Here is a 13,330-nt window from a genome sequence, read left to right on the forward strand (position 1 = left end):
TGAAGCTTGCTAGTATGTGATCCATAGGTCTTGGGCAGACTCCTTAGTCCTGAACAGGCCCTCTGCGTTTCCCAAATGGTCGCCACAGTGGCTCATGGCTCTGAGCACTGGTCTGTACTGCCTTCAGTATTACCTACCTCAGGCTATTGTTGCGGCTGCCTGGGCTCTCTCTGCTGTGGTGGTGGGGGAAGGGAGAGTCCTGGGGCTGTCAATAGACATTCCCTGCACTTCTACGCCTATGGTAAAGGAGAACTGCATCACTATATTTCGGTTACAGGAGAATTACACTATTATGTGACTTTTACTTTTTGAGTTAACCCTTCTGGTTTACGCCCCTTCCTTTGTTGTGTTCTTGTTGAACAGTTTGGGGACTGTTTTATAGGATGTGATTTGCTTAGCTTGCTTATTTGGGACATGGGAGATGTGTGCGTTACCACTGTCTGATGTTTATTTGTACGCAATGCATGTCTTGGGTGCTGAATCTGCCACTTGGGTCTTCCCTCTCCTGGAGGCTGTCCCTGTGATGTTATCTTCTGTATATGTATTTGTTATTGCTTTCCTATGTCTCAATTGCAGATAATTTCCTGGAACATCCGAGGGCTGAATGCTGCTGTTAAATGTTCACTGGTGTTTAGATTCCTGCAGAGGCATAACCCACATGTTTGTATTCTGCAGGAAACACTAATTCAGGGCCGGTTCACATTTCTGCGAGTGCGCCGATCGCATGTAATTCGGAGCGCACTGCTCCTTCATTACATGCGATCGGAGGTGCGGATGCGAATGGCTGAATTCGCACTGTATCCGCACCAAACACGCACATGACCCTTTTTTTCCAGCCACATCAGGATCTGATCGCACAGTGGTTCACACTTGTGCGATCCGATCCTGTGCGAACTGTCAGATCGCACTGCGATATGCGATCAAACTGGGGGTGTCGTTAACATTTCATTGACACTCCCTGCGTATCGCATATGTGAACTGCCAGATGTGCGTTTGCGATGCGGGAACAGGCTGCGAATTCGCAGCCTTCCCGCATCGCAGAAGTGTGACCCGGCACTCAGGGATCGCAGATTAATAGTCTTAAAAAACCATGTGTGGGAGTACACTACCATGCCACCTACTCCACCTATGCTCATGGGGTTAGTGTACTGGTCCAGGAAATCTCTCCTGTTCCAGGCCCTGGAGGTTCGGACCGACCCATAGGGTAGATATGCTATAGTACATGCCCACATATATGACATAAACATGGTAATTGTGCTGTACATACAGTCTCTGGCCTCTACCCAGATCCTTTATACCATTATGGAAATCCTGGTACAATTTGAAAACTGACACTGTCTTACTGTTGGGAGACTTTAATATGGTCTCTTGCCTGGGTCTCGATAGATAGCATGCTACGGCTGGTGCCTCTCCCAAACCTTGACAGTTTAACCACAATATGTATGATAAAGCCAATCACACATTAGCAGCGCTTCTAAAAAAATATACATTAATACAATCTTATAAGATATATATCTCTGTAATAAAGTCCACTGAAAAAGAAAATAGAGTTTCAAATCAATCCCAGTGGCTGTGATGAAACAGAAGGAGAGATCAGTGTGGTCAAAAGCCAATCAAAGCCGTCACCGCACCTCGTGGATGATCACCCCCCTCAAGTATTGCACTCACCACAAGCATAAATGTTTGGGGCCAAAAAAGGGCACTAAGCTTCCCTGGATAGTCTTCACAGCTTCAATCGCAAAATTGTCGCTCATTTTTTTGTTTATAGCGCAAAAAGTAAAAATCGCACAGGTGATCAAATGCCACCAAAAGAAAGCTCTGTTTGTGGGAAAAAAGGACGTCAATTTCATTTGGGTAGCGCGCCGCACGACCGCGCAATTGTCAAAGTCACGCAGTGCCGAATCGCAAAATAGGCCCTGGTCTTTGAGCAGGAAAATCCCCTGGGGCTTAAGTGGTTAATGTATATATTTTTTTTTGAAGCCCTGCTAATGTGTGATTGGCTTTATCATACATATTGTGGTTATACTGTTTTATTGAGTTGGGCAGGTAATGAGTAGGGAGGTGTAGTAGAGATTGGGGGAGAAGGTTAGAGCATATCCTCCCTTTCAGAAGCAATGCACTGCTACTCACGCTGAAAAAACAACAGACTCAGAGACAGGAAGAGAAAACACAGCCTCCCACCTCCTCAGCAGGGTAAGCACTGACAAGAATACATTTAGTTTATTTTCCCCAGCTCACCTTCTATAAAGGCTGCAGCCCGTGTCCTCTCTTCTCCAGGTCGGCATCTCCTGCTCTGATGTCAAACAAGGCGCGCTGGGGAAGGGGGCGTGTACACTGTGTTCCCATTGGCTGAGGAGGCAGCAGAGAGGCGGAGCAGCTATAACCTGTGGCTTTTTTTCAGTGAAAGGGTGTCCGTAACTGACTTTTCAGGGAGTCTCGGAGACAGTGAGACTTGACTGAAAAAGTCAGTGGTGGTGCGACCGACCCGGCAATGACCGCTCACGGACACCAGTGTCCATGTGCGGACACCTTGCTGACCCCTGGACAGGGGAGGGTGATTAGGGTGTGCCTGGGCACACCCGGCACACCTCGTGTGCACGCCTATGGGATCACCCTTATGGGCGGAGGGAGAGGTGGTGGGGAAAATGATGGCCTTACGGCCGGTAGCGGGAAAATCGATCCGGTCTGCTGTCCCCTAAGGCAGAAAGTCGAGTGAGGGCAAGATGGCCCTCACTCGACTCTGTGGCCTTGGAGGACCGGAGCGACGTCATACGATTATTTTTTTGTAGATGTGAGATCTGAGATCCTTTTGACCCCAGATCTCACATTAAAGAGGTTCGTTAGAGCAAGAATATAAGGTAGTTTGTTTGGAGTAGTATTTGTGTAGTCTATGTACGTGCCCGTGTTGTCTGTGTGTGTTTGGCTGACTTAACCCAGAACAGCATATAAACAAAGCATTCTGTATAGGTCACAGAAAAAAGGAGGTTATCTGGTCAGCAAATAATATAGCGGGCTCATAAATTTATGTGAACATAGATATTTATTTTGGAAAAATTGGAGTTGTATCAATGTACATCCATGCAAAATGAATGATGTCAGTGAATACAATCAGTGTGTAAAACAAGACTAACATAACATGTAACAGACAGCAACAAAAACCGGCCGGCAATAATATTACATCAAGAATATATAATTAGCAATTAATCAAATGGTTACAGTATAGGCAATTCTTGAAGAGGCTCCTCTAGGGGGGTGTGGGTCGCTTGTGGGGCTGGTGGCCGTACTGCACAATTGTGTTGAGTGTTGGATCCAGTAAGATCACTCTTTTGTGCATTGAGCCCCGCTTTACACTTGTGCGTGTGCGGGGTTCGCATGTAATGTCGGAGCGCACTGCTCCGACATTACATGCGATCAGCTGTGCGGTGCGAGTTTAGCCATACAGTTTGTATGGCTAAATTCGCATCGCACCCGCAGCAAACACGCACAGGAGGCATTTTTGCTGCCGCATCAGGATCGGACACTTGTGCGATCCGATCCTGTGCGAACTGCACGATCGCACTGCGATATGCGATCAAACTGGGGGTATCGTTAAGATTACATTGACACCCCCAGCGTATCGCATATGGCAGTGTGAACTGCCGGGGGTGCGTGTGCGATGCGGGAACAGGCTGCGAATTCGCAGCCTTCCCGCATCGCATAAATGTGAACCGAGCCTTAGTTTTATAAATGACTCTTTAGGGAGAGGGCTGAAAGTATCTCAGTCAGTGTTGCAGCATTTGAGGGAGAGAGAGGGTATGCTTAGCGTTGCTGCTAGGTGATTAAGCACCAATCGTTGGCATGTATGGGCTCTGCCTAGTCCCCATCCAAGAACCCCATACATGCCAACGATTGGTGCTTAATCACCTAGCAGCAACGCTAAGCATACCCTCTCTCTCCCTCAAATGCTGCAACACTGACTGAGATACTTTCAGCCCTCTCCCTAAAGAGTCATTTATAAAACTAAATGCACAAAAGAGTGATCTTACTGGATCCAACACTCAACACAATTGTGCAGTACGGCCACCAGCCCCACTAGCGACCCACACCCCCCTAAGGAGCCTCTTCAAGAATTGCCTATACTGTAACCATTTGATTAATTGCTAATTATATATTCTTGATGTAATATTATTGCCGGACGGTTTTTGTCACTGTCTGTTACATGTTATGTTAGTCTTGTTTCTTGTTTTACACACTGATTGTATTCACTGACATCATTCATTTTGCACGGATGTATATTGATACAACTCCAATTTTTCCAAAATAAATATCTATGTTCACATAAATGTATGAGCCCGCTATATTATTTGCTGACCAGATAACCTCCTTTTTTCTGTGACCTATACAGAATGCTTTGTTTATATCGTTAGAGCAAGAGAAATAATTTGAGCCCTAGACCTCCTCTGTAACTCTAAGCTGGTAACCTGTAGAAATTTTTAAAATGTTGTCTATGGGGATTTTTAAGTACCAATGTTTGTCACCGTTCCACGAGCGTGCACATTTTTGAAGCATGACATGTTGGGTATCTATTTACTTGGTGTAACATCTTTCACATTATAGAAAAAAATTGGGCTAACTTTACTGTTTTTTCTTATTTTTTTATTTAAAAACCTTTAGGCTCGGTTCACACTGATGCGATGCGGGAAGGCTGCGAATTCGCAGCCTGTTCCCGCATCGCACACGCACCCCCGGCAGTTCACACTGCCATATGCGATACGCTGGGGGTGTCAATGTAATCTTAACGACACCCCCAGTTTGATCGCATATCGCAGTGCGATCGTGCAGTTCGCACAGGATCGGATCGCACAAGTGTGAACCGCTGTGCGATCCGATCCTGATGCGGCAGCAAAAATGCCTCCTGTGCGTGTTTGCTGCGGGTGCGATGCGAATTTAGCCATACAAACTGTATGGCTAAACTCGCACCGCACAGCTGATCGCATGTCATGTCGGAGCAGTGCGCTCCGACATGACATGCGAACCCCGCACACGCAGTAGTGTGAACCGGGGCTTATTTGTTTTCCAAAAAAAAATTGCGTTTGGAAGACCGCTGCGCAAATACGGTGTGATAAAAAGTATTGCAATGATCCCCATTTTATTCTCTAGTGTCTCTGCTACAAAAAAATATATAATGTTTGGGGGATTCTAAGTAATTTTCCAGCAAAAAAAAAAAAAAAATGATTTTAACTTAACAAGTGTTAGAAAAAGGCCTGGTCCAGAAGTGGTTAATGGTTTTGCGTTTTTTATGAGGCGGTTCCTTCTCAGAGGGACTGCTCTCTGGATGTTGGCTGGACTTCAGTTATTATCTTGCCTTTATCAGAACTGAAATCGCCTTTTGTTTCCCAAATGATTTTACTTGAATTTAACATCTGCTATCTGTAACCAGATCCTGCTGAATAGCACCAGTCAACTGACATGTCTTGCTAGTTAAACTTTTTGAAGGTCGTACTGCAAATTCTCTGTGCATGCACAACACATCATCCTCTTTATCGATAACCAGAGATTATTTTTGTACTTTATATTTATGCATACATTTTGAGACGGGTAATGCTTAGCCATACATGTTCAGCCTGGGGGCCAAACAAAAGAAATATAGTAGATGCCCCCATCCACACTAAACAGTGTCAACGAAGGAATCTCCCTTGCAGGCTGTTGTATTCAGCAGCTGGTGGGACCCAAACAGTGACTGCATCTGATTGAAAAATATTTATTATAGGACAACAGAAGGAACATTTATTAATGTTCAAAGTAAATGAACATTGAGAACCCAGTTTGAGTCAGATCTGTTAACTCCATTTCTAATCTATTGCCATGGGCTGCTGCGCTTTCCACATTGACACTGCTTTTTACACTGTCTAGATTCTGAATTAGGCTTGAAATGCAATTTTGCTTGTTTTAAAGTTTTAAACTCTGAAATGAATTTCTTTCTCTGTTTTAGGCGAACGGTGCTGAGAAAGATTTAATACCCAAGAAGGAAACCTCTTCAGCTGGTATGAATTTAAACAGTCCAGGTTTCTGTTCAGTGAAAGGTTAGGTCTCCACTGCACATGCTATTGCCATCTGATATCTGTGGCTAAATAAGATTTACTGTAAGCTGGCCATAGACCTCATTCACATGGATACTGAACCCGCACACCACGATCACATGTTAGTTTATGTGGCTGGAGACACCAGATGATGCATTCAGGCAGGCTATGTAATGCCTCGTACACATGCAACGATTGTTGGCCATGAATTTTCGGCCAATGTCCGATCGACCGATTTTCGGCTTGTTAGTATGATGCTTCCGACAACCGACTGCGACTTTTCGGCCAAATAAAATCTGGTGTGCAGGCTATAAAATTTTGGTTGGCCGTCACCACAACGGCCGATTTTCGTCAGTCAGTACAGATTTCGGCAGACAAAAATCTGATGAGCAAGACTGGGCATGCTCAGAGAAGAAAAAACACACGGAAAGTAAACCAGCACATGACATCACTTCTGAAGTTGGTTTTTGTTGGCCGAGAAAATTCGTGTGCAGTCTAGAGCGCATTTCAACCAACACAACAACACTGGACAAAAGTCGGCCGATCGGTCGGCCGATAATCGTTGCGTGTGTACGAGGCATTAGTCTGTGAAGACACAGCCAATCTTTCAACTTTGACAAGGGTCCAGGTGAGTGTCCCTGAATTCACAGTCTGCGTTCCAGACCACTGACCCCTATTCTTGGTGTACAGGCTTCAGCACTCATACATAAAGTGAATTCAAGCCATGGTTGATCCTGTCTTCTCCCACCTGACATTCTTGACATCCTGGGGAAAAAAAAAGGGAGCTGGGCAGAAAAATGTTGTCCAAAAAGGGGCTGCAACCAGTTGGATGCACCCACTGTGTATGCTGACAGTCACTGATGCCATTGTCCGAATACAGTAGCCACCAGGGGAGATTCCTGCATGCACATTTTCAGCGTGGATGGGGGAATCGTAAAAATCTTGGGCTCAATGAAAAATCTTACAGTATATGGCCAGCTTTGGATATCTGGTAGTTGATGATAATCTTGTATACAAGCAAAAAGCAGAATATAGTCAGGTCTTCACTGTGCATCCCACTTGTATGGTTAGTTGAGCTTTAGGTATCCTGTAACTGCTCATATATTTTATACACATAACCCTTATCTATAACATGGTAACAGTTTACACATAAATTTTGTATAAGATGGTTGGAAGAAAATATATTACAGATGCTAACACTCCCCACAGTACAGTACTATTATGTCAGAGGAAGGCCAGCTCCTAGTTGCAGGGTAGTAGTTCAGTTTTGTTAGGCTGCATTCACATGTCTGCGTATAATCGCGGGCAGAACCGCCGCGGTTCCGCCCGCGATTCGGAGATTTATTGCAAATCGCGGGACGCGGCAACATCGCGCAAACAAAATCGCGGGACGCAATACGCTCCAAAAAAGTACAAGAGCTTCTTTGGAGCGTATTGCGTCCCGCGATTTTGTTTGCGCGATGTTGCCGCGATTCGGCGGGCGTAAATCGCGGCAACATCGCTCGGCGTTTGGGGGGCTATTGCAAATCAACGGGCAACGCTAGGCGTCCCGCGATTTGCAATAAATCTCCGAACCGCGGCGGTTCTGCCCGCGATCATACGCTGACATGTGAATGCAGCCTTAGTGTTTGTTTTAATGAGTACAATTGGTTGATTTTAAATATTTGTGTATATACTGTGTGTTTCTTCTTTATAGTGCCTCAAGGATCTATTACCCCAGAGAAATTATTTGCAATGATGAAGGATCCTGAAATAAATGTTATCATAATGGATGCTCGAAAAGCAAATGATTTTGAGGAATCTCACATTCAGCCTTCCATTAGCGTGCCTGAAGAGGCCATATCTCCTGGGTATGCCCATTAACATCAGGTTTCCTTTTTTTTTTTCTGCTTGTTTGCTACTTCTTATGATTACCACGGATTATGACAATAGTTTTTTTTAAGGGGGGTTTAGATCTAGGGAATAAAAGAGGGCATATCTTGACCATACATAGGTAAATGGATTACATTCCCCTATTTTATTGCCCTAGAATCTGCCATACTATTGAATCCGCTGCTGCTAAGTGGCAAGGCTTTCCCTAATGTTTTTATCCTAAAGATCAATGCCATCCAACCCTGATTAGTCAATGTAAAGTGGCTAGAAAAAGTAGGTGAACCTATCGGAATTAACTCGTTTTCTGCAGTAATTTGCAATAAAATGTGACCTGATCTTCCTCTAATTCACAACAATAGACAAACACAATGTGCTTAAGCTGATAACATGCAAACAATTTGAATTTATTTTGTCTTTATTGAATACTTGCATTACAAATTCACAGTGCTGGAGGAAAAAGTAAAGCCAGCCATATATGGTGGCTGCAGGAAAGAAAATCACTCATTTTACCCTCATCAGTGCAATCAATAGAGCCATCCCTGCCAGGAGAACAGTGATTATTGCTATCAGCTATAGCCGATGGCAATAATTGCATAAAAAATCCAACTTGCCTTTTTGTACACAAGGTGATGAATCGATCAACTTGGGTACAATCAGCCTGCCCATACATGGTTCGAATCTTGGCCGGTCCCTGCTGAACCAGCCGAGATTCGAACAGTCTGTAGCCTGCTTTAGTGAACCCTTGTAGTTTATAGCAGCTCCAACTTTCTTTGGCATCGGTGACTTCAAGAAAGCGCTTTCAGTAGCTCTCAGACCTGCACAATGTTCAGGAGGAATGACTGACCATTCCTCTTTACAAAACTGCCTCCGCTCAGACACATGTCTGTTATGCACCGTTCTCTTGAGGCCGTTCCACAGAATCTCTATGTGGTTGTGTCCTGTTCACTCTACCATACTGCGGTGACCTATGTTGCATTCAAATACATGCATGTTGCATTTTAACATAACGCAGGTCAACGCAACATTGTAGTTTAAATAAAATACATTAAAAAATACTATATATATATATATATATATATATATATATATATATATATATATAATTTTTTTTTTTATATGTTTCTATGCATTAACCTGCATTTTACAAGGACTCTAAAATGCAGATCAATGTAAGTTAACGCGCATTAATATGGATGGAAATGTACATGCATTTTACGGCAAGTCCATGTGAATGTTTAACCACTTGCCGACAAGCCGCCTATACTTCCCGACCAGCCTATATACGGTGGCAGGTTCCTGCAAATCGCCGTACCTGTACAGCGGTTTCCGAGAGCAATCCTGGGGGTGCGCGCCCCCATTCGCCAGTGGGGGAGCTGAGGTGCAGGGTCAGCGGCTCCCCGTGGAGAGAGAACAGCGGTCTGCCGTTGTAAACACAGCAGACCGTTCTCTCAGTAATCCTCACAGGGTTCCTGTGTTCCTCCTATTTAGGAACACAGGTCCCTGTGATGATTCCATAAGCCCTTCCACTACAGTTAGAAAACACCTCATAGGCATACGTTTTAACCCTTTGATCGCCCCGGGTTAACCCCTTCCCTGCCAATGTCATTAGTACAGTAACAGTGCATATGTTTAGCACCGATTACTGTAGTAATGTCACTGGTCCCCCCAAAAGTGTCAAAAATGTCAGGTGTCCGTTCTGTCCGCCACAATGTCGCAGTCCCTCTAAAAATTGTTGACCGCCGCCATTATTAGTAAAAAAAAAAAAGACCTAAATCTTTCCCCTAGTTTGTAGACACTATAACTTTTGCGCAAACAAATCAAAATACGCTTTATTTGGGATTTTTTTCTACCAAAAATATGTAGCAGAATACAAATTGGCCTAAAATGATGAAAATTTTTATTTAATTTTTTTTTTTTTTTTTTTATTGGGAATGTTTTATATAGCAGAAAGTGAATACCACCAAAAGAAAGCTCTATTGTGGGGAAAAATGGACATCAATTTTATTTAGGTACAACGCCGCACGACCACGCAATTGTTAGTTAAAGTAACGCAGTGCCGAATCGCATGAAATGGCCTGGTCATTAAGGGGGTAAATCTTCCAGTCCAGAAGTGGTTAAAGGATGTGTTCAATTGTGAAAAGTTAAAATTGTGTGTTATCAGCTTAACCACTTGCCCTCCAGGAGATACCCCCCTTCATAACTAGGCCATTTTTTTGCATTTTGGCACTGTGTTACATTAACTGACAATTGTGCGGTCATACAACGCTGTGCGTCAATTACATTTTATGTCCTTTTTTTCCCAACAAATTTAAGCTTTCTTCTGATATTGTATTTGATTACCCCTCTACCTCTGGGTTTTTCTTTTTTTGTGCTATAAACAAAAAAAGACAGACAATTTTGAATAAAAAAATATATTTTTGGTAAACAAAATCCCAATAAGCGTATGTTGATTGGTTTGCGTAAAATTTATAGCGTCTACAAACTATGGTGTGTGTATAGATATATAAATATACTGGAATTTGTATTTTATTAAAAATTTTTTAATACTAATAATAACAGAGATCAGTGACTTATAAAGGGACTGTGATATTGTGGTGGACAATCTGACACTTTGCGGGAACCAGTGACACGAATACCGCGATCAGTGCTAAAAATATGCACTGTCACTTTACTAATGACACTGCCTAGGAAGGGGTTAAACAGCATATGCTGTGTGCTGCTTTTACTAAAGGATGTCATGGGTTTTATTGCCTGCTTTGCAGGAAAAGAAAATCTATCACATCCCTGCTGTCAGGAGAGAGCTCTGCATTGTTTACACTTTCATAGCTCCATCCAGCCTCTCTCCTCGACAATCAGCGGGTGCCGGCAGACATTCATTGGCTGGCACCTGCTGATCTGCTTCTGCTGCGACATATCACAGCAGAAGCGGCGTGCATGCCCTTTATGCGGAAGTGCAGAAACACGTTCAACAAGTGGGTAAAATAAAAAAAATCTTTTCCAAAATATATGGACCTTGATTTTTGACCCCTGACGCAAACACTAACCCTTGCACTGGCTTAGATCATCCATTTGATCTAGGTATTTTTTTTTTTATTATTATTATTTTAATCTTCTTTGTGAATACAGATTGTTAAATCGTCTGGGAGCAGCAAGCTCCCAGCACAATGACAGATATGTGGCCCCAGGAAAAAAGCCTAGTCCAGTGAGGCCTCATATCTGCGTACTGCCAGCGTAAAAAAAACGCTGAAACTTTAGTCAGAAAATTAAAGTATAACTAAAGCCAAAACTTTTTGGTTAGAGGAAAGAGGACTTAAAACATCTATTAGTTTCCATTGCTGTCTGTGCCCCCGTTTTTTTTTTTCTTTTTGTTATTGTTGACCATTATTGAAAGTAAAATAAAATCCCAAACATTGGGATGTCCCCAGAAAAGTACTAGAGGGCAAATCTTCCAATGGGGACACTAGTTCTGGTGACCTGGCGGTCTCCAAGGAATTCCCTTAATTTGAAGGGATTTCCTCTCATTTCCTGTTTGGCTATGGGACAGGAAGTGAAGGGAAATGTCCGCAATTGGACACGGATAGCGAAAAAAAATTTGACATGGGTTATAAATTTCCTTTGCTCTATCAAAAAGGAAAAATAAAGTTTTGCCTATAGTACTTCTTTAAGTCTTGCTAGATCATTTTTGCAGGTATAGCTACAGTATATAGAACATTAAAAATAAGTGTCTATACTGTTTTTAAAGCCCAGTAATACACAGTTTCACCCTGCTCTGCACATGCTGAGTTGCTCTCCATTTTTAAGCACTTTTAGGCACTGGTGAGTTTGTAGAGGCCTTTTAAAGCGGAATTAAACCCTCCTATCCTGTACAGCCAAGGAAGCTGCTTCAGTCTGACCTGCCACTGCCATGATGCTGCTCATGTGATTAGTTATGACACCAGCCATTTGATGGTTAGACACATTGGTTGAGGGACACAAGCAAATGTGACAGTAGCAACCCAGGCATTCCAGGAATGTGACTGTTTGTGAAACCGTTAAATCAATGGGTTTAGTTCCTATTCATGATTTGCTGCTGCTCAGGGGCTCTGAGCTTCAGCGAAATGGCAGCCTCCAGCAAGAAGAAACTGGAACAAGGCTGGAGGCAGTTTACAGCACACACTAATTTTGGTAGCATAATTATTATTGTGGAATGTTTTTGAACATTTTTTTTATCAAGATCCGTGATAGTAAACTGTTATACCACTTATTATTGGCTCACCTGTAGGTACTATGAATATCTCCTAAACTTGCACTGTTTAGGGGGTTTTCAGAGTGCATGCAGCCAGTGATGCATGCGCGGGTTGGGGTCGTCACGCCCCTGGCCACTCATGTAGCTGGGGCCACAAACCCAAAATGTAAACCGGGGGAGGATGTAAAATGTAAACCGGGGGAGAGTAAACCCTCTCAGCAATCACAGCAATGGAGGGCTTCATTTTGAGTTAAGTCTCTTATAATGTGTTATTATTTGATGCATTGTAGGGGATTTTTGTTTTCTTCATCTGTGGTTTACTAATTCTTTAAGGCTACGCTTCTACTATTTCGACCCCCCAAAGTCATGTGACTTTGATGCGACTTTGAGTGCAGCTTTGATCCAACTTTGCACTCTCTGGATCAGTCGCATCAAAGTAGTGCAGGCACCTTTTCAAAGTTGCTGATTTTCAAAGTTGCAGAGATTGGAATGGGTGCCATTAAAATCAATGGGCTGTGACTTGTTATGCGACTTTGTGTCCAAAGTCACATGACAAGTTGCACTAGTTGAAACATAGCCTTAGGTAGGGTTTGTCTCCATTATTTTTTTCTTTGCAGTCTGTGTCCAATTGAAGAGATTTCCCTTCGCTTACTGTCCTACAGCCAAAACAGGAAGTGAGAAGAAATCCCTCCACCTCAATGTGAGAAGATTCCTGTTTGTCAACAGGGTTGTCAGAACTAGTGTCCCCATTGGAAGATTACCCTGTGTTTCTGTTGTGGTGACAACCCAAGATTGGGATCATCTTTTTATTTTCACAGTGGTACAGACAGCAATAAAAACTTGATTTGTTTTATAATTCCTCTCCACTGTACTTTTAAACTTTTAAAAAAAAAATATTTTTTTGCCTTTTTATAGTTGAATGCACACGGCATTAAAAAAAAAAGTTGGATTAGGCCTCTTGCAAATGGAGCCATCTAGGAGAATTATGTCCTTCCTGGTGTTCTAGTGTACCTGGGAAGGATCAGCGCAGCATCCAGTCCTGCTGCAGGGAGCCTATCAAAGTTTATGGATGCAAAACTAGTATAGAGGCCCTGATGGGTCTTACAGAGGTGGTAAATCAAAACCGCTGCATTTTTATTGTCCGTATTTTGATGACGCTCAGTCCATCAAGACG

At 43.1% G+C, this 13,330-nt stretch overlaps 1 protein-coding gene across 3 annotated transcripts in view; it reads left to right on the forward strand.

Annotated features, from left to right (window-relative positions):
* USP8 (ubiquitin specific peptidase 8) overlaps positions 1-13,330 on the forward strand; it is a 103,112-nt gene that overhangs the window by 40,709 nt on the left and 49,073 nt on the right. For all 3 annotated transcript variants that reach the window (XM_082255627.1, XM_082255629.1, XM_082255628.1), the window contains exons 6-7: positions 5,972-6,023; positions 7,756-7,909. In XM_082255627.1, the coding sequence (XP_082111753.1) occupies positions 5,972-6,023; positions 7,756-7,909 (206 nt within the window). The remainder of the gene's footprint in view (positions 1-5,971; positions 6,024-7,755; positions 7,910-13,330) is intronic.

The sequence above is a fragment of the Pelophylax lessonae genome, assembly GCF_965119305.1.
Source record: "Pelophylax lessonae genome assembly, chromosome: 4".
In the NCBI taxonomy this organism is placed as follows: Eukaryota; Metazoa; Chordata; class Amphibia; order Anura; family Ranidae; genus Pelophylax; species Pelophylax lessonae.